Genomic DNA, 26,939 nt, shown 5'->3' on the forward strand with positions numbered 1-26,939 from the left:
CCTCACGCCGTGGAGAGTCGTGCAGAAGTGTTTTCCCACCGAAAGACCGCCAACAAGCCTTGCTAGCTGCAAATTGTGCAGTAAGCGTTTTTGGATGCTGCTGTGGCCCAGGAGGGACCAGGATGTCTCAAATTGCGTCAGGAGAGAGAGGGGACGTCGAGCAAGACAAGGAGCCTTCTCAGCAGCAGGTAGCACCCGGCGAAGTGACAGAAAAAGGCACTACGAGGATGCATGAAACGGTGCTCACCCGAAGTTACACAAAGGAGTCCCACATCGCCGGAGACCAACTTAGAAAGTCGTGCAATGCAGGTTAGAGTGCCGTGGACCCAGGCTTGGCTGTGCACAAAGGATTTCCGCCGGAAGTGCACAGGGGCCGGAGTAGCTGCAAAAGTCGCGGTTCCCAGCAATGCAGTCTGGAGTGGGGAGGCAAGGACTTACCTCGACCAAACTTGGACTGAAGAGTCACAGGACTGTGGGGGTCACTTTGACACAGTTGCTGGATTCGAGGGACCTAGCTCGTCTTGCTGAGAGGAGACCCAAGGGACCAGTAATGCAGCTTTTTGGTGCCTGCGGTTGCAGGGGGAAGATTCCGTCGACCCACGGGAGATTTCTTCGGAGCTTCTAGTGCAGAGAGGAGGCAGACTACCCCCACAGCATGCACCACCAGGAAAACAGTCGAGAAGGCAGCAGGATCAGCGTTACAGAGTTGCAGTAGTCGTCTTTGCTACTATGTTGCAGTTTTGCAGGCTTCCAGCGCGGTCAGCAGTCGATTCCTTGGCAGAAGGTGAAGAGAGAGATGCAGAGGAACTCGGATGAGCTCTTGCATTCGTTATCTAAAGTTTCCACAGAGACAAAGACCCTAAATAGCCAGAAAAGAGGGTTTGGCTACCTAGGAGAGAGGATAGGCTAGCAACACCTGAAGGAGCCTATCAGAAGGAGTCTCTGACGTCACCTCGTGGCACTAGCCCCTCAGAGCAGTCCAGTGTGCCAGCAGCACCTCTGTTTCCAAGATGGCAGAGGTCTGGAGCACACTGGAGGAGCTCTGGACACCTCCCAGGGGAGGTGCAGGTCAGGGGAGTGGTCACTCCCCTTTCCTTTGTCCAGTTTCTCGCCAGAGCAGGGCTAAGGGGTCCCTGAACCGGTGTAGACTGGCTTATGCAGAATTGGGCACATCTGTGCCCAAGAAAGCATTTCCAGAGGCTGGGGGAGGCTACTCCTCCCCTGCCTTCACACCATTTTCCAAAGGGAGAGGGTGTAACACCCTCTCTCAGAGGAATTCCTTTGTTCTGCCATCCTGGGACAAGCCTGGCTTGACCCCAGGAGGGCAGAAACCTGTCTGAGGGGTTGGCAGCAGCAGCAGCTGCAGTGAAACCCCAGGAAAGGAAGTTTGGCAGTACCAGGGTCTGTGCTACAGACCACTGGGATCATGGGATTGTGCCAACTATGCCAGGATGGCATAGCGGGGGCAATTCCATGATCATAGACATGTTACATGGCCATATTCGGAGTTACCATTGTGAAGCTACATATAGGTAGTGACCTATATGTAGTGCACGCGTGTAATGGTGTCCCCGCACTCACAAAGTCCGGGGAATTGGCCCTGAACAATGTGGGGGCACCTTGGCTAGTGCCAGGGTGCCCTCACACTAAGTAACTTTGCACCTAACCTTTACCAGGTAAAGGTTAGACATATAGGTGACTTATAAGTTACTTAAGTGCAGTGAAAATGGCTGTGAAATAATGTGTGCATTATTTCACTCAGGCTGCAGTGACAGGCCTGTGCAAGAATTGTCAGAGCTCCCTATGGGTGGCAAAAGAAATGCTGCAGCCTATAGGGATCTCCTGGAACCCCAATACCCTGGGTACCTTAGTACCATATACTAGGGAATTATAAGGGTGTTCCAGTATGCCAATGTGAATTGGTAAAATTGGTCACTAGCCTGTTAGTGACAATTTGGGAAGAAATGAGAGAGCATAACTACTGAGGTTCTGGTTAGCAGAGCCTCAGTGAGACAGTTAGGCACCACACAGGGAACACATACATATAGGCCACAAACTTATGAGCACTGGGGTCCTGACTAGCAGGGTCCCAGTGACACATAACAAACATACTGAAAACATAGGGTTTTCACTATGAGCACTGGGCCCTGGCTAGCAGGATCCCAGTGAGACAGTGAAAACACCCTGACATACACTCACAAACAGGCCAAAAGTGGGGGTAACAAGGCTAGAAAGAGGCTACTTTCTCACACATGTTTGATGCCAAACATGCCCAGGTTTGGAGTTACCATTATGTAGCTGGCCATAGATAGTGACCTGTGTCCGGTACACATATAAAATGGCGTCCCCGGATTCACGAAGGCCAGTGAAATGGGGCTTGAGTTCGTGGGTCGTGGGGGCACCTCTGCTAGTGCAGGGGTGCCCTCACACACAGGTACCTGCACCCTGCCTTCTAGGCTGAGAGCGCCTACCATAGGGTTGACTTAGAGTGACCCAGTGCAGTGACCTGTAGTGAAACCGGGTGCATGCATCCGGTTCACTCAGACTGCATTGGCAGGCCTGCAAAACCCTTTGCATGGGCTCCTTTTGGGCGGCAGAATAACTGCTGCAGCCCGTAGGGCTCCCCTGGAACCCCAATGCCCTAGGTACCATGTACTACAGACTTACATGGGGGCACCATTATGCAAATTGGGAGGATAAAAAGTTACCAGCAACCAAATTTAGAGGAGAGAGCACAGTCACTGGGGTCCTGGTAAGTAGGATCCCAGTGAACACAGTCAAACACACTGACAAACAGGCCAAAAGTGGGGGTAACCAAGCTAGAAAGAAGCTACTTTCCTACAATATCCAAATTAGCTTTTGTGTTCTGTGCATGCTAGGGTACAGGGACCATTGCGTTGTGACGTATTTGCATGCGAGCACCCATCTGTCCCATTTGAATAAAAACATTCCAGAATGGTGCGTTGTGCTCTCATGTGACCACATACATCGCCACACATGCGCATGCACGAGTTTTCCTACACCACAGTCATTTTGGCTTGTTTAAATGTTATTGTCCAGTATGGCCAATGGCATGAAAAGCATTAGCAATGCCAAAACGTCAACACTCGTCTATTAGAGGCCAGGCCTATTAGCTTTGCCTGTGCTTATTTTTTGTTGTGGAGAGAATTGCTACATCTGTCAGTTATGTGAGGGAAATAATGACCCATTTGTGCGCTGACCTATAAAGTGATTCATCTGTTGAATGGTATAAAAGTGTTTATGATTCTTCCATCTTCGGTGCTGTTGACTAAGTGCATTTCACGAGGACGTTAAGGCCCTGATTTACACTTTTTTAGCGCCGTGTAGGAAAGTACCATCTTGCCTGGCATGTTACCCCCATATTTCACTGTATATATGTTGTTTTAGTGTATGTGTCACTGGGACCCTGTGTAGGAGACTGGACTGGTTTGTAGTGAGTACCAAGGGGTACTTACACCTTGCACCAGGCCCAGGTATCCCTTATTAGTGTAGAGGGGTGTCTAGCAGCTTAGGCTGATAGAAAAGGTAGCTTAGCAGAGCAGCTTAGGCTGAACTAGGAGACGAGTGAAGCTCCTACAGTACCACTAGTGTCACTTGCACAATATCATAAGAAAACACAATACACAGATATACTAAAAATAAAGGTACTTTATTTTTATGACAATATGCCAAAGTATCTCAGTGAGTACCCTCAGTATGAGGATAGCAAATATACACAAGATATATGTACACAATACCAAAATATGCAGTAATAGCAATAGAAAACAGTGCAAACAATGTATAGTCACAATAGAATGCAATGGGGGCACATAGGGATAGGGGCAACACAAACCATATACTCTAGAAGTGGAATGCAAACCACGAATGGACCCCAAACCTATGTGGCCTTGTAGAGGGTCGCTGGGACTGTAAGAAAACAGTGAGGGTTAGAAAAATAGCCACCCCAAGACCCTGAAAAGTGGGTGCAAAGTGCACCTAAGTTCCCCAAAGAGCACAGAAGTCGTGATAGGGGAATTCTGAAGGAAAGACCAACACCAGCAATGCAACAACGATGGATTTCCAGACGAGAGTACCTGTGGAACAAGGGGACCAAGTCCAAAAGTCACGATCAAGTCGGGAGTGGCCAGATGCCCAGGAAATGCCAGCTGTGGGTGCAAAGAAGCTGCCACCGGATGGTAGAAGCTGAGGATTCTGCAAGAACGACAAGGGCTAGAAACTTCCCCTTTGGAGGATGGATGTCCCACGTCGTGAAGAGTCGTGCAGAAGTGTTTTCCCACAGAAAGACCGCAAACAAGCCTTGCTAACAGCAAGGGTCGCGGTTAGGGTTTTTGGATGCTGCTGTGGCCCAGGAGGGACCAGGATGTCACCAATTGCGTGAGGGGACAGAGGGGGCGTCCAGCAAGACAAAGAGCCCACTCAGAAGCAAGCAGCACCCGCAGAAGTGCCGGATCAGGCACTACGAAGTGGAGTGAATCAGTGCTCACCCGAAGTTCCACAAGAGAGTCCCCTGCCGCCAGAGGACAACTCAGTAGGTCGTGCAATGCAGGTTAGAGTGCCGGGGACCCAGGCTTGGCTGTGCACAAAGGAAATCCTCGGTGAGTGCACAGGAGCCGGAGCAGCTGCAAAACACGCGGTTCCCAGCAATGCAGTCTAGCGTGGGGAGGCAAGGACTTACCTCCACCAAACTTGGACTGAAGAGTCACTGGACTGTGGGAGTCACTTGGACAGAGTTGCTGACTTCAAGGGACCTCGCTCGTCGTACTGAGAGGAGACCCAGAGGACCGGTGATGCAGTTCTTTGGTGCCTGCAGTTGCAGGGGGAAGATTCTGTCGACCCACAGGAGATTTCTTCGGAGCTTCTAGTGCAGAGAGGAGGCAGACTACCCCCACAGCATGCACCACCAGGAAAACAGTCGAGAAGGCGGCAGGATCAGCGTTACAGTGTCGCAGTAGTCGTCTTTGCCACTTTTTTGCAGTTTTGTTGGCTTCCAGCGCGGTCAGCAGTCGATTCCTTGGCAGAAGGTGAAGAGAGAGATGCAGAGGAACTCTGATGAGGTTTTGCATTCGTTATCTAAAGAATTCCCCAAAGGAGAGACCCTAAATAGCCAGAAAAGGAGGTTTGGCTACTTAGGAGAGAGGATAGGCTAGCAACACCTGAAGGAGTCTCTGACGTCACCTGCTGGCCCTGGCCACTCAGAGCAGTCCAGTGTGCCAGCAGCACCTCTGTTTCCAAGATGGCAGAGGTCTGGAGCACACTTGAGGAGCTCTGGGCACCTCCCAGGGGAGGTGCAGGTCAGGGGAGTGGTCACTCCCCTTTCCTTTGTCCAGTTGCGTGCCAGAGCAGGGCTGGGGGATCCTTGAACCGGTGTAGACTGGCTTATGCAGAGATAGGCACCTTCTGTGCCCATGAAAGCATTTCCAGAGGCTGGGGGAGGCTACTCCTCCCCAGCCCTGACACCTTATTCGGAAGGGAGAGGGTGTAACACCCTCTCTCTGAGGAAGTCCTTTGTTCTGCCTTCCTGGGCCAAGCCTGGATGGACCCCAAGAGGGCAGAAACCTGTCTGAGGGGTTGGCAGCAGCAGCAGATGCAGTGAAACCCCTGAAAAGGCAGTTTGGCAGTACCCGGATCTGTGCTAGAGACCCGGGGAATCATGGGATTGTCTCCCCAATACCAGGATGGCATTGGTGGGGCAATTCCATGATCTTAGACATGTTACATGGCCATATTCGGAGTTACCATTGTGAAGCTACACATAGGTAGTGACCTATGTGTAGTGCACGCGTGTAATGGTGTCCCCGCACTCACAAAGTCCGGGGAATTGGCCCTGAACAATGTGGGGGCACCTTGGCTAGTGCCAGGGTGCCCACACACTAAGTAACTTAGCACCCAACCTTTAGCAGGTAAAGGTTAGACATATAGGTGACTTATAAGTTACTTAAGTGCAGTGTAAAATGGCTTTGAAATAACGTGGACGTTATTTCACTCAGGCTTCAGTGGCAGGCCTGTGTAAGAATTGTCAGAGCTCCCTATGGGTGGCAAAAGAAATGCTGCAGCCCATAAGGATCTCCTGGAACCCCAATACCCTGGGTACCTCAGTACCATATACTAGGGAATTATAAGGGTGTTCCAGTATGCCAATGTAAATTGGTAAAATTGGTCACTAGCCTGTTAGTGACAATTTGGAAAGAAATGAGAGAGCATAACCACTGAGGTTCTGATTAGCAGAGCCTCAGTGAGACAGTTAGTCATAACACAGGTAACACATACAGGGCACACTTATGAGCACTGGGGCCCTGGCTGGCAGGGTCACAGTGACACATACAACTAAAACAACATATATACAGTGAAATATGGGGGTAACATGCCAGGCAAGATGGTACTTTCCTACACCCTGCCAGCCAGGGCCCCAGTGCTCATAAGTGTGCCCTGTATGTGTTCCCTGTGTGATGACTAACTGTCTCACTGAGGCTCTGCTATCCAGAACCTCTGTGGTTATGCTCTCTCTGCTTTCCAAATTGTCACTAACAGGCTAGTGACCAATTTCACCAATTCACATTGGCATACTGGAACACCCTTATAATTCCCTAGTATATGGTACTAAGGTACCCAGGGTAATGTGGTTCCAGGAGATCCCTATGGGCAGCAGCATTTCTTTTGCCACCCATAGGGAGCTCTGACAATTCTTACACAGGCCTGCCACTGCAGCCTGAGTGAAATAACGTCCACGTTATTTCACAGCCATTTACCACTGCACTTAAGTAACTTATAAGTCACCTATATGTCTAACCTTTACCTGGTAAAGGTTGGGTGCTAAGTTACTTAGTGTGTGGGCACCCTGGCACTAGTCAAGGTGCCCCCACATCGTTCAGGGCAAATTCCCCGGACTTTGTGAGTGCGGGGACACCATTACACGCGTGCACTATACATAGATCACTACCTATGTATAGCGTCACAATGGTAGCTCCGAACATGGCCATGTAACATGTCTCGGATCATGGAATTGTCACCCCAATGCCATTCTGGCATTGGGGAGACAATTCCATGATCCCCCGAGTCTCTAGCACAGACCCAGGTACTGCCAAACTGCCTTTCCCGGGGTTTCACTGCAGCTGCTGCTGCTGCCAACCCCTCAGACAGGTTTCTGCCCTCCTAGGGTCCAGCCGGGCTTGGCCCAGGAAGGCAGAACAAAGGACTTCCTCAGAGAGAGGGTGTTACACCCTCTCCCTTTGGAAAAAGGTGTCAGGGCTGGGGAGGAGTAGCCTCCCCCAGCCTCTGGAAATGCTTTGATGGGCACAGATGGTGCCCATCTCTGCATAAGCTAGTCTACACCGGTTCAAGGATCCCCCAGCCCTGCTCTGGCGCGAAACTGGACAAAGGAAAGGGGAGTGACCACTCCCCTGACCTGCACCTCCCAGGGGAGGTGCCCAGAGGTCCTCCAGTGTGCTCCAGACCACTGCCATCTTGGAAACAGAGGTGCTGCTGGCACACTGGACTGCTCTGAGTGGCCAGTGCCAGCAGGTGACATCAGAGACTCCTTCTGATAGACTCTTACCTGTGTTACTAGCCTATCCTCCTTCCTAGGTAGCCAAACCTCCTTTTCTGGCTAATTAGGGTCTCTGGTTTGGGGAATTCTTTAGATAACGAATGCAAGAGCTCATCACAGTTCCTCTGCATCTCTCTCTCTTCACCTTCTGCCAAGGAATCGACCGCTGACTGCTCAGGACGCCTGCAAAACCGCAACAAAGTAGCAAAGACGACTACTGCAACCTTGTATCGCTGATCCTGCCGCCTTCTCGACTGTTTTCCTGGTGGTGCATGCTGTGGGGGTAGTCTGCCTCCTCTCTGCACTAGAAGCTCCGAAGAAATCTCCCGTGGGACGACGGAATCCTCCCTCTGCAACCGCAGGCACCAAAAGAACTGCATCACCGGTCCTCTGGGTCCCCTCTCATCACGACGAGCGTGGTCCCTGGAACTCAGAAACTCTGTCCAAGTGACTCCCACAGTCCAGTGACTCTTCAGTCCAAGTTTGGTGGGGGTAAGTCCTTGCCTCTCCACGCTAGACTGCATTGCTGGGTACCGCGTGATTTGTAGCTGCTCCAGCTCCTGTGCACTCTTCCAGGATTTCCTTTGTGCACAGCCAAGCCTGGGTCCCCGACACTCTAACCTGCAGTGCACAACCTCCTGAGTTGTCCTCCGGCGTCGTGGTATCTCCTTTTGTGACTTCGGGTGATGTCCGGTTCACTCCTCTTCGTAGTGCCTGTTCCGGCACTTCTGCGGGTGCTGCCTGCTTCTGTGAGGGCTCCCTGACTTGCTGGGCGCCCCCTCTGTCTCCTTATCCAAGTGGCGACATTCCGATCCCTCCTGGGCCACAGCAGCATCCAAAAACCCTAACCACGACCCTTGCAGCTAGCAAGGCTTGTTTGTGGTCTTTCTGCGTGGGAACACCTCTGCAAGCTTCTTCACGACGTTGGACATCCATCCTCCAAAGGGGAAGTTCCTAGTCCTCTTCGTTCTTGCATAATCCACAGCTTATACCATCCGGTGGCAGCCTCTTTGCACTCTCAGCTGGCATTTCATGGGCATCTGCCCAATCTCGACTTTGTCACGATTCTTGGACTTGGTCACCTTGTTCCACAGGTACTCTCATCCGGAAATCCACTTTGGTTGCATTGCTGGTGTTGTTCCTCCTTGCAGAATTCCCCTATCACGACTTCTGTGCTCTCTGGGGAATATAGGTGCACTTTACACCTACTTTTCAGGGTCTTGAGGTGGGCTATTTTTCTAACCCTCACTGTTTTCTTAGAATCCCAGCGACCCTCTACAAGCTCACATAGGTTTGGGGTCCATACGTTATTCGCATTCCACTTTTGGAGTATATGGTTTGTGTTGCCCCTATACCTATGTGCTCCTATTGCAATCAATTGTAACTATACACTACTTGCATTACTTCCTTTTGCTATTACTGCATATTTTTGGTATTGTGTACATATATCTTGTGTATATTTGCTATCCTCATACTGAGGGTACTCACTGAGATACTTTTGGCATATTGTCATAAAAATAAAGTACCTTTATTTTTAGTATATCTGTGTATTGTGTTTTCTTATGATATTGTGCATATGACACCAGTGGTATAGTAGGAGCTTTGCATGTCTCCTAGTTCAGCCTAAGCTGCTCAGCTATAGCTACCTTCTATCAGCCTAAGCTGCTAGAAACACCTCTTCTACACTAATAAGGGATACCTGGACCTGGTGCAGAGTGTAAGTACCCCTTGGTACCCACTAAAAACCAGGCCAGCCTCCTACACGCCGCATTTGCATCATTTTGTGACTCAAAAGCGGCACAAACTTACAAAATTCAATTATATTTTGTAAGTGTGCACCGCTTTTTCGTCAAAAAAATGACGCAAATACGGCGCTAAAAAAGTATAAATCAGGCCATAAATGTTGTTTCTCTCTTTTCTAGAAAAAGATCCAGCATCGCTTGGACGTGTTAAAAAAGAGCTTGGAAAATCTTGCCAACTTTGAAGGTGAAGAGGGCATGAGAGCTGCAGAAATAAAGGCAGGTGTAATGTACCTTTTTTTAAAACTGCTGTGATATAACTGTATATTTTTAAATAAAAAATACAGGAATTGCCCATTTCAAGTGCTTACTCTTTATACGTACAGTTGGAAGGGGATTTTACATTGTGGATTTTCTGACAAGTAGAGTATTAAGAGATTTTACATTGTGGACTTTCTGACAAATAGCAAGGAGTTTCATATTGTGTATTCTGTGAGTAACACTACAGGAAATCACTTTAGAATGTTTAATGCTGAGAGGCCTTCTCGATGTCGTTTCTAGTTCATAAGGCTCTAGAGAAGTCAGGTTTCCATTGTGTACATTAGTCACTTTATTTATTGAATATTTAATTGTGTGTGAATTAAAGTACCTTTCTCAAACATAAACTCCCTGACTTGTCTTTGATTTATTAGGCGTTATTAAGTTCTTTGTGAAGTTCTGAGTTTCTACCACCTCCCTGAGTACCCCACGTACAGCTTTGCTTCCCTACTGTGAGGGTCAAGTGCTAAAGGGGTGTAGTCATTGCTAGTAGGACTTAATGACTAGTTTGAGTGAATCTTCTCTTCTCTGGTGCCAGAGAGATATTAGGAATAGGTAGCCCCTTTGTCCTTGAATGACCACACCCCGCATGTCCATACATTTTTATGCTACACCTAAGTCTCCGTCTTGCACGCTGTTGTACTCTACCTCGAGTTTTCTTATTCATAAATGTTGGGGATCTTATCGAGTGAGTGTATTAAAATGTGTATAGTGGCAACAGTGCTCCCCTTTTTACACCAACTATCCTTATTTTTTCCATATCCTATCTGGTAATTTTAAGGCTGCATCTGAAGTTCCTTAATGCTTTTCGTGATGTATGTGCACTAGCTGTATAGCTTTGAATGAGGCTCATATATATATTTTTTATTATTTTCTCACTCCCTCTGACTCATCAACACAAATCTTCATTTTACCTCTAAACATGTTTACCGCCCAGAAGTGTTGTATTCTCCACGATGTACTAAGCTTTTGCCCATGTCCAATTAAGATGACTCCTCTGCCAAGGACTAACAGCAAACCTTCCAATGCCTTCCAGTCAGTAGCATTTGTGATGCTCAGTGTTTGTGATTTGGAACACTCCTAGAGGAGACTGAAATTGACATGTAAGACAATAACCAGCTGCCCATTGGTAGCTTCCCTGTTCAAACGATTACCCATTCCATAATCCCACGTGGAATCCTTAAAAACACTGTAGGAAATTGGTATGTCTTGCTGTTCCCTGATTCACTGAGCTTTATTACAAAAAAAATAATGGAAGTGGTGAAAAACTTCATTAGGCCAAACTAGGAAATTAATTTAACTATCCGATTTATTTTGTGATTCATTAAAGTGATGGTTCTAGGAGAAATGTCCATGACACATATATTAACACTCTGCCTAGGTTTCAAAGTTCAGATATTCGTTTGTGGTTCATTGAAATGGTAATAATATGGATTTCTCTATTTCACCATGTATATTATGTTTTAATCAGGAAAAAATCAAGGCTGAGCGAGAAACAATTGTGTCTGAATTTGAAAAACTTCATCAGTTTCTGATAGTGGAGCAGCAAGCTCTTCTTGACAGGCTGGAAGAGGACGAGAAGGAAATAGTGAAGAAAATGGAGCAAAACCAGAGCAGACTGTCAGATCAGGTGTCAGACCTTAAGGAACTGATAGCAGAAATGGAGGCGAAGCTTATGCAGCCAGCTTGTGAATTACTGAAGGTAAGGCTTCCTTTTCAAGTTCCACTGCATGCAACTGTATTTAACTGTGCTGCTTTGCTAATTACAAATTACGTGAATCCCTCCAGTCTTCTCTATGTTTTTTTTAAATGAACCTTTGTATTGTTTTATTGCACAAATCATCACAGCACCATTCAGGAGACTTGTGCAATGCAACACACCTCCATAGAGTATATCAGACATAGCAGTTCTTTGACCAATAAATTCCCACAACGTACAAAGCAGCTTTAATTTTATTGTGATATCCATGCCAAGTCAGGCATATGAACCTCTTCAAATGGGTAGGAGGAATTTCATGTATATGCTCTGTGCTCTTCTATGCGCTCCATACCTTTTCCAACTTATGAAGGCAGCCTCTTCTTTCACAAATAACCTTTTCACACACATAAACTCTATATCATTCCCCAACTGCACAAACAATGGCATAGAAAGCGAACCTCAGTACCTAGCTATACTACTACCAAGCCCACTTTACAGAATATTTCCCGGTATACAATTGCTCCCATTTCTCCTGTAGTCCCCAGCATCTCTAGTAAATTATTAACTATCTTCTTGTAGATAAGGGAGATTACTTTCCTTGCTGTAGTGTCTTGCAAGTTTTATGATAGAACCGTTTTTGGGTCCAAACAGACTCTGTAGCAGTGTGACATAATCACTAGAATAGGAAGGAATGAAAGCTTTGTTTAGACTATTGGGAGTTCACACGTACACACAGAATAATAAAGATGTCTGATTTACAGCTCCTTGTTTGGCGTGTACCCAGGCTAGGGAGGATGCTACAACTGGTGACGAGTCGGGTGATAAGCAACCTAAAGAAAGACAGTGGTCTCTTGGAGAGTTTGCTGTGGTCAAAGCAAACTGTCTGTGCCTGCCACATGTGACTTCGTCAAAGTGCTGTGTTGACAGTTGGCATATGAGGAGTCATAGTGCAACTCCAACCAGTGGAAAGCATTTGAAGATACAAATAGGTTTACTGAGAAGTATATGCATTGTTGGTCAAGAAGCTACATCAGGACTATACAGAAAGGTACTGTGCTGCCACACAAAATAAAATTATACGTTTGTAGGCGGGTGTCCTACACCTCGCCTACAGAGCTGCAGCCTTGGCACCGGAGGAGTCTTTCCTCCCTCTCCATGACGCGTTGTCATGGAGACGCATCGGAACCGCGCCTCGGGGCGCAACCGGACTTCCGGGTTGTCGGCTCCGAAGACGCCGAAAGCCGGATAAAGGGAGACGCCGCAGCAGAGACGAGTGAGGAGGACGAGTGGAGTAAAGAAGGAGAGAACGTGATACCACCGGCAGCCGAATCCAGAAGGAAGGAGCAGCAACCCCACACTTATGTCGGAGAGGGAGAAACCTCCAAAGAAGACGAAGAATCCTGCCACGACCCAGGAGGGTCGTGGCTAAACAAGGTACGGGGTTTATTCAGGGACACTTACTCAAAAGGGGCAGGAGGGAGGAAAAAGGAGGGAAAAGGAACCGGGGAGGGTAGAAGGGGAACAGGGCAGTTTTGGTTGAGGAACTGGGGAAGTCACAAAGCACGTCCACTGCCTGGCACTACCCTGACACAGACCCAACAGTCGCCCACCAAACCCCCCCCTAACTACACCAAGCCCTATCGGTTTTTCCCTCACACCCCTCTCTTCTATTAATAAGATATAAATATAATAACTTACCGTCCCACTTACCGTGTCTTGTCCTCTGGTTCTGTCGAGAGTCCACGTGCATCCAAGAAGAAGCCGTCAGTGGAACGACCCTAAAAAGAAAGAAGGAAACATTGAGGACCTGCATACACCACCGCACCTATAAACTGAGACTCCTCGGAGAAAAGACGAAAGAGAAGACCAGTTTCAAGTGTTTATTTTTTTTGTTTTTGATAATTTTTTCTCCTACTAACCAATAAAATCCTGGCTTCGGCCTTATAAATCCTTATAAAACTGGGTCTGAGCCTCTGTACTAGCAAGCCCAACATCCACGCCCCACCACAACGTTGTACGAAGCATTAACACTTAATGCGGATACAATCACGTTTACAAACCGCAGCAGGTGGGGAAACCCAAGAAGAAGCACTAGGGTTGTGTTCACTGAGCTGTCCAATACCAGAAGCGGCACACAACCAAAGCTACCAGGTGGCGGCTCAGAACAACTCCAGAGCTCTCCACAAGTGATGGGCCTCCGATGGACCCCAAGACTGTTCTGGATGACAGAGACTCCGATCCATCAGCATTTAGGGAAAAACCTCAGTGATGATGCAGGTTCTAATGGACAGCAGACAGCCTCTGAAAGAGCTCCACCATAAAGGCCAGCCACTCCCATGGACAGTTACAATGCTGTGGCCTTCCTGAAACCACCACCTTTTGATACCACCAAAAAGCAAAATATTGGTGATAACTGTACTGCTTGGATAGAGACATTTGAAAATGTAATTGATTTACTTGAAGGGACTGATAAAATAAAAATGATCAAGTATCTCACAAATCTTGCTACTGACAGTGTGTGAGAAAGTAGCCTCGTTCTAGCCTTGTTACCCCCACTTTTGGCCTGTTTGTGAGTATATGTCAGGGTGTTTTCACTGTCTCACTGGGATCCTGCTAGCCAGGGCCCAGTACTCATAGTGAAGACCCTATGTTGTCAGTATGTTTGTTATGTGTCACTGGGACCCTGCTAGCCAGGACCCCAGTGCTCATAAGTTTGTGGCCTATATGTATGTGTTCCCTGTGTGATGCCTAACTGTCTCACTGAGGCTCTGCTAACCAGAACCTCAGTGGTTATGCTCTCTCTGCTTTCCAAATTTGTCACTAACAGGCTAGTGTCTAAATTTACCAATTCACACTGGCATACTGGTACACCCATATAATTCCCTAGTATATGGTACTGAGGTACCCAGGGTATTGGGGTTCCAGGAGATCCCTGTGGGCTGCAGCATTTCTTTTGCCACCCATAGGGAGCTCTGACAATTCTTACACAGGCCTGCCACTGCAGCCTGAGTGAAATAACATCCACGTTATTTCACAGCCATTTACCACTGCACTTAAGTAACTTATAAGTCACCTATATGTCTAACCTTTACCTGGTAAAGGTTGGGTGCTAAGTTACTTAGTGTGTGGGCACCCTGGCACTAGCCACGGTGCCCCCACATCGTTCAGGGCTTATTCCCCGGACTTTGTGAGTGTGGGGACACCATTACACGCGTGCACTGTACATAGGTCACTACCTATGTACAGCGTCATAATGGTTACTCCGAACATGGCCATGTAACATGTCTAAGATCATGGAATTGTCATTGGGGGGACAATTCCATGATCCCCCAGGTCTCTAGCACAGAACCCGGGTTCTGCCAAACTGCCTTTCAGGGGTCTCCACTGCAGCTGCTGCTGCTGCCAACCCCTCAGACAGGTTTCTGCCCTCCTGGGGTCCAGGCAGCCCTGGCCCAGGAAGGCAGAACAAAGGACTTCCTCTGAGAGAGGGTGTAACACCCTCTCCCTTTGGAAATAGGTGTGAGGGCTGGGGAGGAGTAGCCTCCCCCAGCCTCTGGAAATGCTTTGATGGGCACAGATGGTGCCCATCTCTGCATAAGCCAGTCTACACCGGTTCAGGGATCCCCCACCACTGCTCCGGCACGAAACTGGACAAAGGAAAGGGGAGGGACCACTCCCCTGACCTGCACCTCCCAGAGCCCAGAGCTCCTCCAGTGTGTCCCAGACCTCTGCCATCTTGGAAACAGAGGTGTTTGTGGCACACTGGACTTCTCTGAGTGGCCAGTGCCAGCAGGTGACGTCAGAGGCTCCTTCTGATAGGCTCTTACCTCTTTTGGTAGCCAATCCTCCTTCCTAGGAAGCCAAACCTCCTTTTCTGGATATTTAGGGTCTCTGCTTTGGGGATCTCACCAGATAACGAATGCAAGAGCTCACCAGAGTTCCTCTGCATCTCCCTCTTCACCTTCTGCCAAAGGATCGACTGCTGACTGCTCAGGACGCCTGCAAAAACCGCAACAATGTAGCAAGACGACTACTAGCAACCTTGTATCGCTTCATCCTGCCGGCTTTCTCGACTGTTTCCAGGTGGTGCATGCTCTGGGGGTAGCCTGCCTCCTCTCTGCACCAGGAGCTCTGAAGAAATCTCCTGTGGGTCGACGGAATCTTCCCTCTGCAACCGCAGGCAACAAAAGACTGCATCACCGGTCCTCTGGGTCCCCTCTCAGCACGACGAGCGTGGTCCCTGGAACTCAGCAACTCTGTCCAAGTGACTCCCACAGTCCAGTGACTCTTCAGTTCAAGTTTGGTGGAGGTAAGTCCTTGCCTCCCCACGCTAGACTGCATTGCTGGGAACCGCGACTTTTGCAGCTACTCCGGCCCCTGTGCACTTCCGGCGGAAATCCTTTGTGCACAGCCAAGCCTGGGTCCACGGCACTCTAACCTGCATTGCACGACTTTCTAAGTTGGTCTCCGGCGACGTGGGACTCCTTTGTGCAACTTCGGGTGAGCACCGTTTCACGCATCCTCGTAGTGCCTGTTTCTGGCACTTCTTCGGGTGCTACCTGCTGCTGAGAGGGCTCCTTGTCTTGCTCGACGTCCCCTCTACCTCCTGGCGCAATTTGCGACATCCTGGTCCTTCCTGGGCCACAGCAGCATCCAAAAACGCTTACCGCACGATTTGCAGCTAGCAAGGCTTGTTGGCGTTCTTTCGGCGTGAAAACACTTCTGCACGACTCTCCACGGCGTGAGGGATCCGTCCTCCAAAGGGGAAGTCTCTAGCCCTTGTCGTTCCTACAGAAACCTAAGCTTCTTCTGTCCAGTAGAAGCTTCTTTGCACCCACAGCTGGCATTTCCTGGGCATCTGCCCATCTCCGACTTGCTTGTGACTTTTGGACTTGGTCCCCTTGTTCCACAGGTACCCTCGACTGGAAATCCATCGTTGTTGCATTGCTGGTTTGTGTCTTTCCTGCAGTATTCCCCTATCACGACTTCTTTGTCCTTTGGGGAACTTTAGTGCACTTTGCACTCACTTTTCAGGGTCTTGGGGTGGGCTATTTTTCTAACCCTTACTATTTTCTAATAGTCCCAGCGACCCTCTACAAGGTCACATAGGTTTGGGGTCCATTCGTGGTTCGCATTCCACTTTTGGAGTATATGGTTTGTGTTGCCCCTAGCCCTATGTGTCCCCATTGCATCCTATTGTAACTATACATTGTTTGCACTGTTTTCTAAGACTATACTGCATATTTTTGGTATTGTGTACATATATCTTGTGTATATTTCCTATCCTCTCACTGAGGGTACACTCTGAGATACTTTGGCATATTGTCATAAAAATAAAGTACCTTTATTTTTAGTATAACTGTGTATTGTGTTTTCTTATGATATTGTGCATATGACACTAGGTGGTACTGTAGGAGCTTCACTCGTCTCCTAGTTCAGCCTAAGCTGCTCTGCTAAGCTACCATTATCTATCAGCCTATGCTGCTAGACACCCTATACACTAATAAGGGATAACTGGGCCTGGTGCAAGGTGCAAGTACCTCTTGGTACTCACTACAAGCCAGTCCAGCCTCCTACAATGTGTCACTGGGACCCTGCCAGCCAGGGCCCCAGTGCTCATAAGTGTGCCCTGTATGTGTTACCTGTGTTATGACTAACTGTCTCACTGAGGCTCTGCTAATCAGAACCTCAGTGGTTATGCTCTCTCATTTCTTTCCAAATTGTCACTAACAGGCTAGTGACCAATTTTAGCAATTTACATTGGCATACTGGACCACCCTTATAATTCCCTAGTATATGGTACTGAGGTACCCAGGGTATTGGGGTTCCAGGAGATCCCTATGGGCTGCAGCATTTCTTTTGCCACCCATAGGGAGCTCTGACAATTCTTACACAGGCCTGCCACTGCAGCCTGAGTGAAATAACGTCCACGTTATTTCACAGCCATTTTACACTGCACTTAAGTAACTTATAAGTCACCTATATGTCTAACCTTTACCTGGTAAAGGTTGGGTGCTAAGTTACTTAGTGTGTGGGCACCCTGGCACTAGCCAAGGTGCCCCCACATTGTTCAGGGCCAATTCCCCGGACTTTGTGAGTGCGGGGACACCATTACACGCGTGCACTACACATAGGTCACTACCTATGTGTAGCTTCACAATGGTAACTCCGAATATGGCCATGTAACATGTCTAAGATCATGGAATTGCCCCACCAATGCCATCCTGGTATTGGGGAGACAATCCCATGATTCCCCGGGTCTCTAGAACAGACCTGGGTACTGCCAAACTGCCTTTTCAGGGGTTTCACTGCAGCTGCTGCTGCTGCCAACCCCTCAGACAGGTTTCTGCCCTCCTGGGGTCCAGCCAGGCTTGGCCCAGGAAGGCAGAACAAAGGACTTCCTCAGAGAGAGGGTGTTACACCCTCTCCCTTTGGAAAAAGGTGTTAAGGCAGGGGAGGAGTAGCCTCCCCCAGCCTCTGGAAATGCTTTCATGGGCACAGATGGTGCCCATTTCTGCATAAGCCAGTCTACACCGGTTCAGGGACCCCTCAGCCCTGCTCTGACACGAAACTGGACAAAGGAAAGGGGAGTGACCACTCCCCTGACCTGCACCTCCCCTGGGAGGTGCCCAGAGCTCCTCCAGTGTGCTCCAGACCTCTGCCATCTTGGAAACAGAGGTGCTGCTGGCACACTGGACTGCTCCTAGTGGCCAGGGCCAGCAGGTGACGTCAGAGACTCCTTCTGATAGGCTTCTTCAGGTGTTGCTAGCCTATCCTCTCTCCTAAGTAGCCAAACCTCCTTTTCTGGCTATTTAGGGTCTCTGCTTTTGGGAATTCCTTAGATAACGAATGCAAGAGCTCATCAGAGTTCCTCTGCATCTCTCTCTTCACCTTCTGCCAAGGAATCGACTGCTGACCGCGCTGGAAGCCTGCAAAACTGCAACAAAGTGGCAAAGACGACTACTGCGACACTGTAACGCTGATCCTGCCGCCTTCTCGACTGTTTTCCTGGTGGTGCATGCTGTGGGGTAGTCTGCCTCCTCTCTGCACTAGAAGCTCCGAAGAAATCTCCCATGGGTCGACAGAATCTTCCCCCTGCAACCGCAGGCACCAAATAACTGCATCACCGGTCCTCTGGGTCTCCTCTCAGCACGACGAGCGAGGTCCCTTGAACTCAGCAACTCTGTCCAAGTGACTCCCACAGTCCAGTGACTCTTCAGTCCAAGTTTGGTGGAGGTAAGTCCTTGCCTCCCCACGCTAGACTGCATTGCTGGGTACCACGTGATTTGCAGCTGCTCCGGCTCCTGTGAACTCTTCCAGGATTTCCTTTGTGCACAGCCAAGCCTGGGTCCCCGGCACTCTAACCTGCAGTGCACGACCTCCTGAGTATATACAGTGAAATATGGGGTAACATGCCAGGCAAGATGGTACTTTCCTACACAACCCCCCCCAAACGAAGGACAATAAGACTAGCCATGACCTGATGAGTCTTCATTGTCTAAGTGGAAATATCTGGAGAGTCCATCTGCATTGGAGTGGGTACTCCCAGGTCTATGTTCCACTGTATAATCCATTCCCTGTAGGGATATGGACCACCTCAACAATTTAGGGTTTTCACCTTTCATTTGTTTTAGCCAAAGTAGAGGTTTGAGGTCTGTCTGAACAATGAAGTGAATGCCAAACAGGTATAGCCTCAACTTCTTCAGTGCCCAGACCACAGCAAAGGCCTCCCTCTCTATGGCAGACCAACGCTTTTCTCTAGGGGTCAACCTCCTGCTGATAAAAGCAACAGGTTGATCCTGGCCCTCAGAATTAAGTTGTGATAAGACTGCCCCTACCCCTAATTCAGATACATCAGTTTGGACAATTATTTTTTGGGAGTAACAGGGGCTTTTCAGGACAAGTGCAGAGCACATGGCTTGCTTCAGCTCCTCAAAAGCTTTCTTACAGTTTGCTGTTGATAATACCTTTTTAGGCATTTTCTTTGAAGTGAGGTCATTAAGAGAGGCTGCTATGGAGCCATCGTTCTTTATGAACCTCCTGTAGTACCCAGTGAGGCCTAAAAAGGCTCTCACCTGAGTCTGAGTTGTAGGGGGAACCCAATCTATGATAGTTTGGATTTTCCCCTGAAGTGGTGCAATCTGTTCTCCACCTACAAGGTGTCCCAGATAAACCACTTTCCCCTGCCCTATCTGGCACTTTGAAGCCTTGATAGTGAGGCCTGCCTTTTGCAGGGCCTCCAAAACTTTCCATAGGTGGACCAGGTGATCATCCCAGCTGGAGCTAAAGACAGTTATATCATCTAGATATGCTGCACTAAAAGCCTCCCACCCTTGCAGGACTGTATTCACCAACCTCTGAAAAGTGGCAGGTGCATTTTTCAAACCAAAGGGCATTACTGTGAATTGGTAGTGCCCTCCAATGGTAGAAAATGCAGTTTTTGCTTTAGCATCCTCTGATAACTTGATCTGCCAATACCCTGCAGTCAAATCGATGGTGTTTAGATACTTGGCAGATGCCAGTGTATCTATTAGCTTATCTGCCCTGGGTATAGGGTGAGCATCAGTTTTAGCTACCTGGTTGAGACCTCTGTAGTCAACACAAAATCTAATTTCCCTTTTCCCATCTTTGGAATGAGGCTTTGGTACAAGTACCATAGGAGAGGCCCATGGACTTTCAGAGTGCTCAACCACTCCCAGTTCAAGCATTTTCTGCACCTCTTGTTTTATGCAGTCTCTGACATGGTCAGGCTGCCTATAGATCTTACTTTTGACAGGCAAGCTGTCTCCAGTATCTATAGTGTGCTCACACCAAGAATTGGTGCCTGGCACAGTAGAAAAGAGTTCAGAAAACTGACCCAGGAGATTTATGCAGTGGTCTTTCTGCTCAGCAGTAAGACATTCTGCCAAAACTACACCTTCCACTAGAGCATCTTGTTCTGTGGAAGAGAAGAGATCAGGGAGAGGGTCACTCTCTTCTTCCTGTCCTTCATCTGTTGCCATGAGCAGGGTGAGATCAGCCCTGTCATAGTAGGGTTTCAGGCGATTGACATGGAACACCCTAAGGGGACTCCTGGCAGTGCCTAAGTCAACCAAGTAGGTGACTTCTCCCTTCTTTTCAACAATTATGTGGGGTCCACTCCATTTGTCTTGGAGTGCTCTTGGGGCCACAGGCTCCAAGACCCACACTTTCTGCCCTGGTTGGTACTGAATCAGAACAGCCTTCTGGTCATGCCATTGCTTTTGGAGCTCTTGGCTGGCTTGAAGGTTTTTACTGGCCCTTTTCATGTACTCAGCCATCCTAGATCTTAGGCCAAGTACATAGTCCACTATGTCTTGCTTTAGAGCTTTTAAAGGTTGTTCCCAACCCTCCTTCACAAGTGTTAGAGGACCTCTCACAGGGTGTCCAAATAGGAGTTCAAAGGGGCTGAAGCCCACTCCTTTTTGGGGTACCTCCCTGTAAGCAAAAAGGAGGCAAGGTAACAGGACATCCCATCTCCTGCGGAGTTTTTCAGGGAGTCCCATTATCAGTCCTTTGAGAGTTTTATTAAACCTCTCAACCAGTCCATTTGTTTGTGGATGATAGGGTGTGGTAAACTTGTATGTTACACCACATTCCTTCCACATGGCCTTTAAGTAAGCAGACATGAAATTGCTTCCCCTGTCTGATACCACCTCTTTTGGGAACCCCACCCTGGAAAAGATTCCCAGGAAGGCCTTTGCCACTGCAGGAGCTGTAGTGGTCCTTAGAGGAATTGCTTCAGGATATCTGGTGGCATGGTCCACTACCACCAAGATAAACCTATTGCCTGAAGCAGTAGGAGGGTCAAGGGGGGCAACTATGTCAACCCCTACCCTTTCAAAGGGAACCCCAACCACAGGTAGTGGAATAAGGGGTGCCTTTGGAGTGCCACCTGTCTTGCCACTGGTTTGACAGGTTTCACAGGACTTACAAAATTCCTATGTGTCCTCTGACATTCTAGGCCAATGAAACAAGGGGACAAGCCTGTCCCAAGTTTTCATTTGCCCTAAATGTCCAGCCAAGGGAATGTTATGGGCTAGAGTTAGGAGGAACTCTCTGTATTGCTGAGGAATCACCAATCTCCTGGCAGCTCTAGGTTTTGGATCCCTTGCTTCAGTATACAAGAGGTTGTCCTCTCAGTAAACTCTGTGAGAGTCACTGACATCCCCATTTGCTTGTTTGACAGCTTGCTGTCTTAGACCCTCTAGTGTGGGACAGGTCTGCTGTGCCACACTCAGTTCCTCCCTGGCAGGCCCCCCTCCACCCAAAAGCTCAGCAGTGTCTGCTTCCAGCTCCTCTGGTGTAGGTTCTGCACAGGGTGGAAATTCTTCTTCCTCAGAAGTTGAATCCACTGTAGAGGGAGGGATAGTAGATAGTGTTTTACCTTTACTAACCCTAGCTTTAGGGAGCACTTGGTCCATTCTTCCAGGATCCAAGTCACCCTGTCCTTTTTGCTTTTTGGCCTGAGTCCTGGTTAAAGCAAAAATATGCCCTGGAATGCCCAGCATTGCTGCATGAGCCTCCAACTCCACTTCTGCCCAAGCTGATGTCTCTAAATCGTTCCCTAGTAGACAGTCTACAGGTAAATCTGGGGCAACCACAACTTTCTTTGGACCAGTAACCCCCCCCCCCAGTTGAGATTCACAACAGCCATGGGGTGGCTAAGAGTATTGTTATGAGCATCAGTCACTTGGTACTGGTGACCAAGTAGGTGTTGTTCAGGGTGGACCATTTTCTCTATTACCATGGTAACACTGGCACCTGTGTCCCTGTAGGCCTGAACCTCAACACCATTTATTAGGGGAAGTTGCTTGTACTTATCCATATTAAGGGGACAAGCAACCAAGGTAGCCAAATCAATGGCACCCTCAGAGACTAACACAGCCTCTGTGGTCTCCCTAACATGACCAACCCCAACTAAATTACCAAAGGTGAGCCCAGCTACTCCCTTGGATTGGCTATTAGTAGGTTTGCTCCCACCACCACTGCTATTACTAGGGGCACTAGGTGTAGCAGTAGGGGTTGTAGTGGTAGGAGGCTTGGTGCTTTTCTTTGGACAACTGGGATCAGTTGTCCAATGGCCTTTTATTTTACATAAATAGCACCATGGTTTCTTAACTTGATTTGAAGAGGATTTGGGCCCACCACCCCCACCAGAGTGTTCTTGTGGGCCTGATGAAGACTCATTTTTAGATTTGTCCCCACCCTTGTCAGAAGACTTACCATCCCTCTTCTTGCCATCCTTGTCACCCCCTGTATGAACTTTTCTGTTCACCCTTGTTCTGACCCATTTGTCTGCCTTCTTTCCCAGTTCTTGGGGAGAGGTCAGATCAGAGTCTACCAGGTACTGGTGCACCAAATCAGACACACAATTATTAAGAATATGCTCTCTCAGGATTAAGATATACAGGCTTTCATAGTCAGAAACTTTACTGCCATGTAACCACCCCTCCAAGGCCTTCACTGAATGGTCAACAAAGTCTACCCAGTCTTGTGAAGACTCCTTTTTGGTTTCTCTGAACTTGATCCTGTACTGTTCAGTGGTTAAGCCATAACCATCAAGGAGTGCATTCTTAAGAACTGTAAAATCATTGGCATCACTTTCCTTAACAGTAAGGAGCCTATCCCTACCCTTTCCACTGAAAGATAGCCATAGGATAGCAGCCCACTGCCTTTGAGGGACCCCCTGTATATTACAGGCCATCTCAAGTGCAGCAAACCACTTGTTAATGTCATCCCCCTCCTTGTAAGGGGGAACTATCTTGTGCAGATTCCTAGAATCATGCTCTTTTACAGGATTACCATCTGTAATACTGCTGCTGCCACCATGGGGTCCAAACGCCAACCTCTGTCTTTCCTTTTCTAAGTCAAATGCTTGCCTATCTAAATCCAGCTGTTGCTTCTTGAGCTTCAGCCTGGATTCTTCCACTCTCAATCTATTGAGTTCCCTTTCTAACACTCTGTCATCAGGGTGGGTGGGTTGGGCATGCCTTGACATAGAAGAATGGTGTCAATGAACAGAGGGAGACCTGTCCCTAATGTTGAGGTAAGCCTCAGCAAGTCCTACTAGTGCAAGGGGTTCACCTTTCTCTGCACAAAGTCCTCAGACCATGTAGGAAGAAGTTGGCACAGAAACTGGAATAAAAGACAAAAGTTTATTAACCTCATGAGGTGGTACTACAGTTCAAACAGCACCCTAGGGTAATGTCTGAAGTAGCACACTGAACTGAGAGAGCATGGTCCTTTTATACCCACACAGGGGCTAAAAGGAGATGGTACAATTATGGAAACAAGACTTGTATACATGTAAGGTCATGTGGAAAAAGCACAGTCGACAGGTAAGAGGAGCTAACAGTTTCCAAGGACTAACAGCTGCAGACCTTACTGAGCATGTGCGAAAGTAAGAGATGCTAAATATAACTTGTCACTAGGCAGATTTCAAGAGCAGTTAACAGAAAGGTAGGACAGAGCACAGGGTGAGCACATGGCAGCATGTAGCAGAGAAAATGGCTGCCATGAATACAAAATGGATTCCGCAAAATGTTCACAATAGTTACTAAATACAAGATGTCTTCTGCTAATGCTTAATCTTATCACTGCTAAATTACAACAGACGACCCTTTCAGCATTAGCTGAAGACATTCGTCTTTCTGGGATAATCTAAATATTCATCTTGTATATTTATGCTCATCATTTCAGCTATTTCCTTATCTAACATATGTTGTGCTTTCATTTTTGTAATATTTCTTTTGGTAGGCATACAAGCAGTAATACACATGGAGCAGAACATTGGACCACACTGAATACAGATACAGCATGTAAAAAATATTGCAATTATTACACACAGGATAGTCAGTAGTTTCCAGCCCCATGCGGAAACAAGAGCCCAAAACCATCCAGAAAAAGTCCAAGTACCAGTCTCTGTATGGATTTCTGCAGCAATTTTATGCAATTTAGATATTGCATCATATACTGAAGGTGAGTGATCTGGGATAAAAACACAACAACTACTACCGATGATTCGACATGCACCACCTCGATCAGCTAATATCACATCTAGTACCATACGATTTTGGAGCGCTACAATCCTCGCAACTTGGAGCTCCTCAGTAATATTCCCAAGTGCCAGAGCTGCCTGATTGGTAACAGCTTCCACAACCCTAGTCAATTGTCTCACTTTCCTACTGTTTAACGCAACACCTACAAAGTGGAACAATCCTAAATTAAAATCAACATATTGTTGCAGGCTAGTATCCGTTTGGTCTACCTCATTTGTACTTATTTCCCTTTTATATCTATTGTTAATGATGTCATTGAACAGTTTTAAATCTCGGTGATATGATGCAGGAGCCAAAAACACAGGGGGTAATAGAAAAGATACATAACACACACCTGACCACCCAACAGGTAGTTGGTAATATCCATAGTTACCACAAACAAAATATGTATTATGTGAAGCTGTAAAACGACTATTATTTATGCTCTCAATACTTAAAATCAAGGTACAATCGCTTATCCCTACTGGAATTCGTCCAATGCTTCGTATACATAAATCTGCTTTCGTTTTTGTAACAGAAATCACAAATTGTTCTTTGTTGTCAGAGTCTCGTATATTTGTGAAGACATATGGTATTGAAACATTGTCCGGTTGATACTCTTCCGATTCCCATTTAGTTCCTTTAGCTTGGGGATACCCATCTTTGTCTTGGTAGCACACTTTATTAAGGCGAAAAAGAAGTCCGCCCTCTGTACGTTTTCCAGATGAAAACAAAAGCATGTACCAAGCTTGACAAGAACCATTGTGTGAAAAAGGAAGAGGAATGAAAGGTGTTCCTCCTTTCTTTTGATGCGCAGGTATCATTCCACATACCCAACAGTTAGTAGTATTTGTAGCATTATGAGTATGATGCAACATCTGAATGAAAGTATTATTGAAGTACGATTGACGGTGCTTCTGCTCTTGATAGGGAAGCGTAAAGTAATAGTGATCCTCTGGTACTAGAGTAGTGGCAACAAAAAACTCACGAGCAGGAGACTTCTTTTCAATAAACCAGGTGATTGTTGCTGTAACCACCAAAACAACAACAAACCCCATAATACTAATGAACAATTTGTTATTCATTTTAGCAACAGAGATAATCGACCCTTTCAGAAATGAATTAAAAACAATCGTTGGAGCTCTTATCCCTGGGCAGCCGCTGATTTCTTCACCACGGGCCAAGACGGGTGTCACTACTCTAATGCACGGCTGATCCACCCCCCTTGCCACATTGGCTCTCCGTTTCACTAACCCAGGGCGGTAGCTCAACCAGTCTTTTCAAAACAATTTTCAGATTCTTTCCTTGGTCTCAAATTATATCGCGACACTCCAGAAGTCGTATGGTCCGGGAAGACCTCTGCAGATTCGTCAGGTGATATAGCACGGCCTTTCTCCGTAGTCAAAATCTCTCGATGATCGGTCAGCACAGCAGGTTCCACCAAGGTAGGTAGCACTCTCTTGCAGTGAGTACTATGGACCCAATTCTTTCGGTTCATCACTCGAACTGCTGTCCTTGTCGCAAGGAGCACCTGTTCTGGGCCTCGCCACCTTGGTTCCAAGCTGCTTGATCTTTCAAAAGACTTAATCATCACCTGGTCACCAGGTCGGAGTTCATGGCCTTCACTTGTAGATCTGTCAGGAAGTGCTTCTCGAACCTGTTGATGAATAGAAACCAAATTGTCGGTTAACTGTGCCAAATAATCATTCATCAGGACACAAGGTACATCATATACAGATTTTGGTTTAGGAACTCCCCAAATATTCATTGGTCTCCCAAATACTACTTCATAGGGGCTAAGGCCAAGTCGGGAGTGTGGCACTGACCTAACAGACAATAATGCCAATGGTAATGCATCCGGCCAAGTTGAGGATGTGGAAGCCTGTATCTTCGCTAATTTCAGCTTCAATGTAGCATTATACCTTTCCACCAACCCTGCTGATTGTGGGTGGAAAACCGCATGGAACTTCTGTTTGATCCCTAATCCTTTCAGGACATACTTAATAACTTCCCCAACAAAATGAGGTCCGTTATCACTCCATAAAAGTCTGCAAACACCAAACCTAGGGAAAAATTATTTCAAAAGCACCTTCGCTGTGGTAATGGCAGTATTATCCTTTGTGGGGTACGCCTCTATCCATTTACTGAAGGCACAAACCACCACCAAGACATACTTTAAATTGTTGCAGCGTTCAAGCTGAATATAATCCATTTGTAGAACTTCAAAAGGTGCAGTTGGTGTAGCAAACCCTCCTGCAGGAGTACATGTCCCTTTTCCAGGATTGTATTGTAAGCAGATCAAACAAGACTGTACTACTCTCTTAGCTGTACTGGAAATTTCTGGATGCTCCCAAACTTGCGTAAGCAACTTCGTTATTGTTGAAGTCCAACATGTGCCAGCCCATGTGCCATCTGAACCATAGGTTGTACAAAAGCTATAGGCAATTTCCATTTATCCGTCTGCTTATTCCGCCAACAGCCCTCATCATCCAATTCTTCATCTTTAGACCATTGCTCACGTTCCTTCACAGAAGCAGATTTCTGTATATCTAATACGTCTT

At 47.5% G+C, this 26,939-nt stretch overlaps 1 protein-coding gene across 1 annotated transcript in view; it reads left to right on the forward strand.

Moving 5' to 3' along the window:
- The window catches only part of LOC138268246 (E3 ubiquitin-protein ligase TRIM39-like), a 588,432-nt gene that overhangs the window by 131,302 nt on the left and 430,191 nt on the right, over positions 1–26,939 (forward strand). Inside the window, exons 2-3 of the mRNA XM_069217726.1 lie at positions 9,487–9,582; positions 11,093–11,323. Of these exons, the coding sequence (XP_069073827.1) occupies positions 9,487–9,582; positions 11,093–11,323 (327 nt within the window). The remainder of the gene's footprint in view (positions 1–9,486; positions 9,583–11,092; positions 11,324–26,939) is intronic.

This window comes from Pleurodeles waltl, chromosome 12 (genome assembly GCF_031143425.1).
Source record: "Pleurodeles waltl isolate 20211129_DDA chromosome 12, aPleWal1.hap1.20221129, whole genome shotgun sequence".
In the NCBI taxonomy this organism is placed as follows: domain Eukaryota; kingdom Metazoa; phylum Chordata; class Amphibia; order Caudata; family Salamandridae; genus Pleurodeles; species Pleurodeles waltl.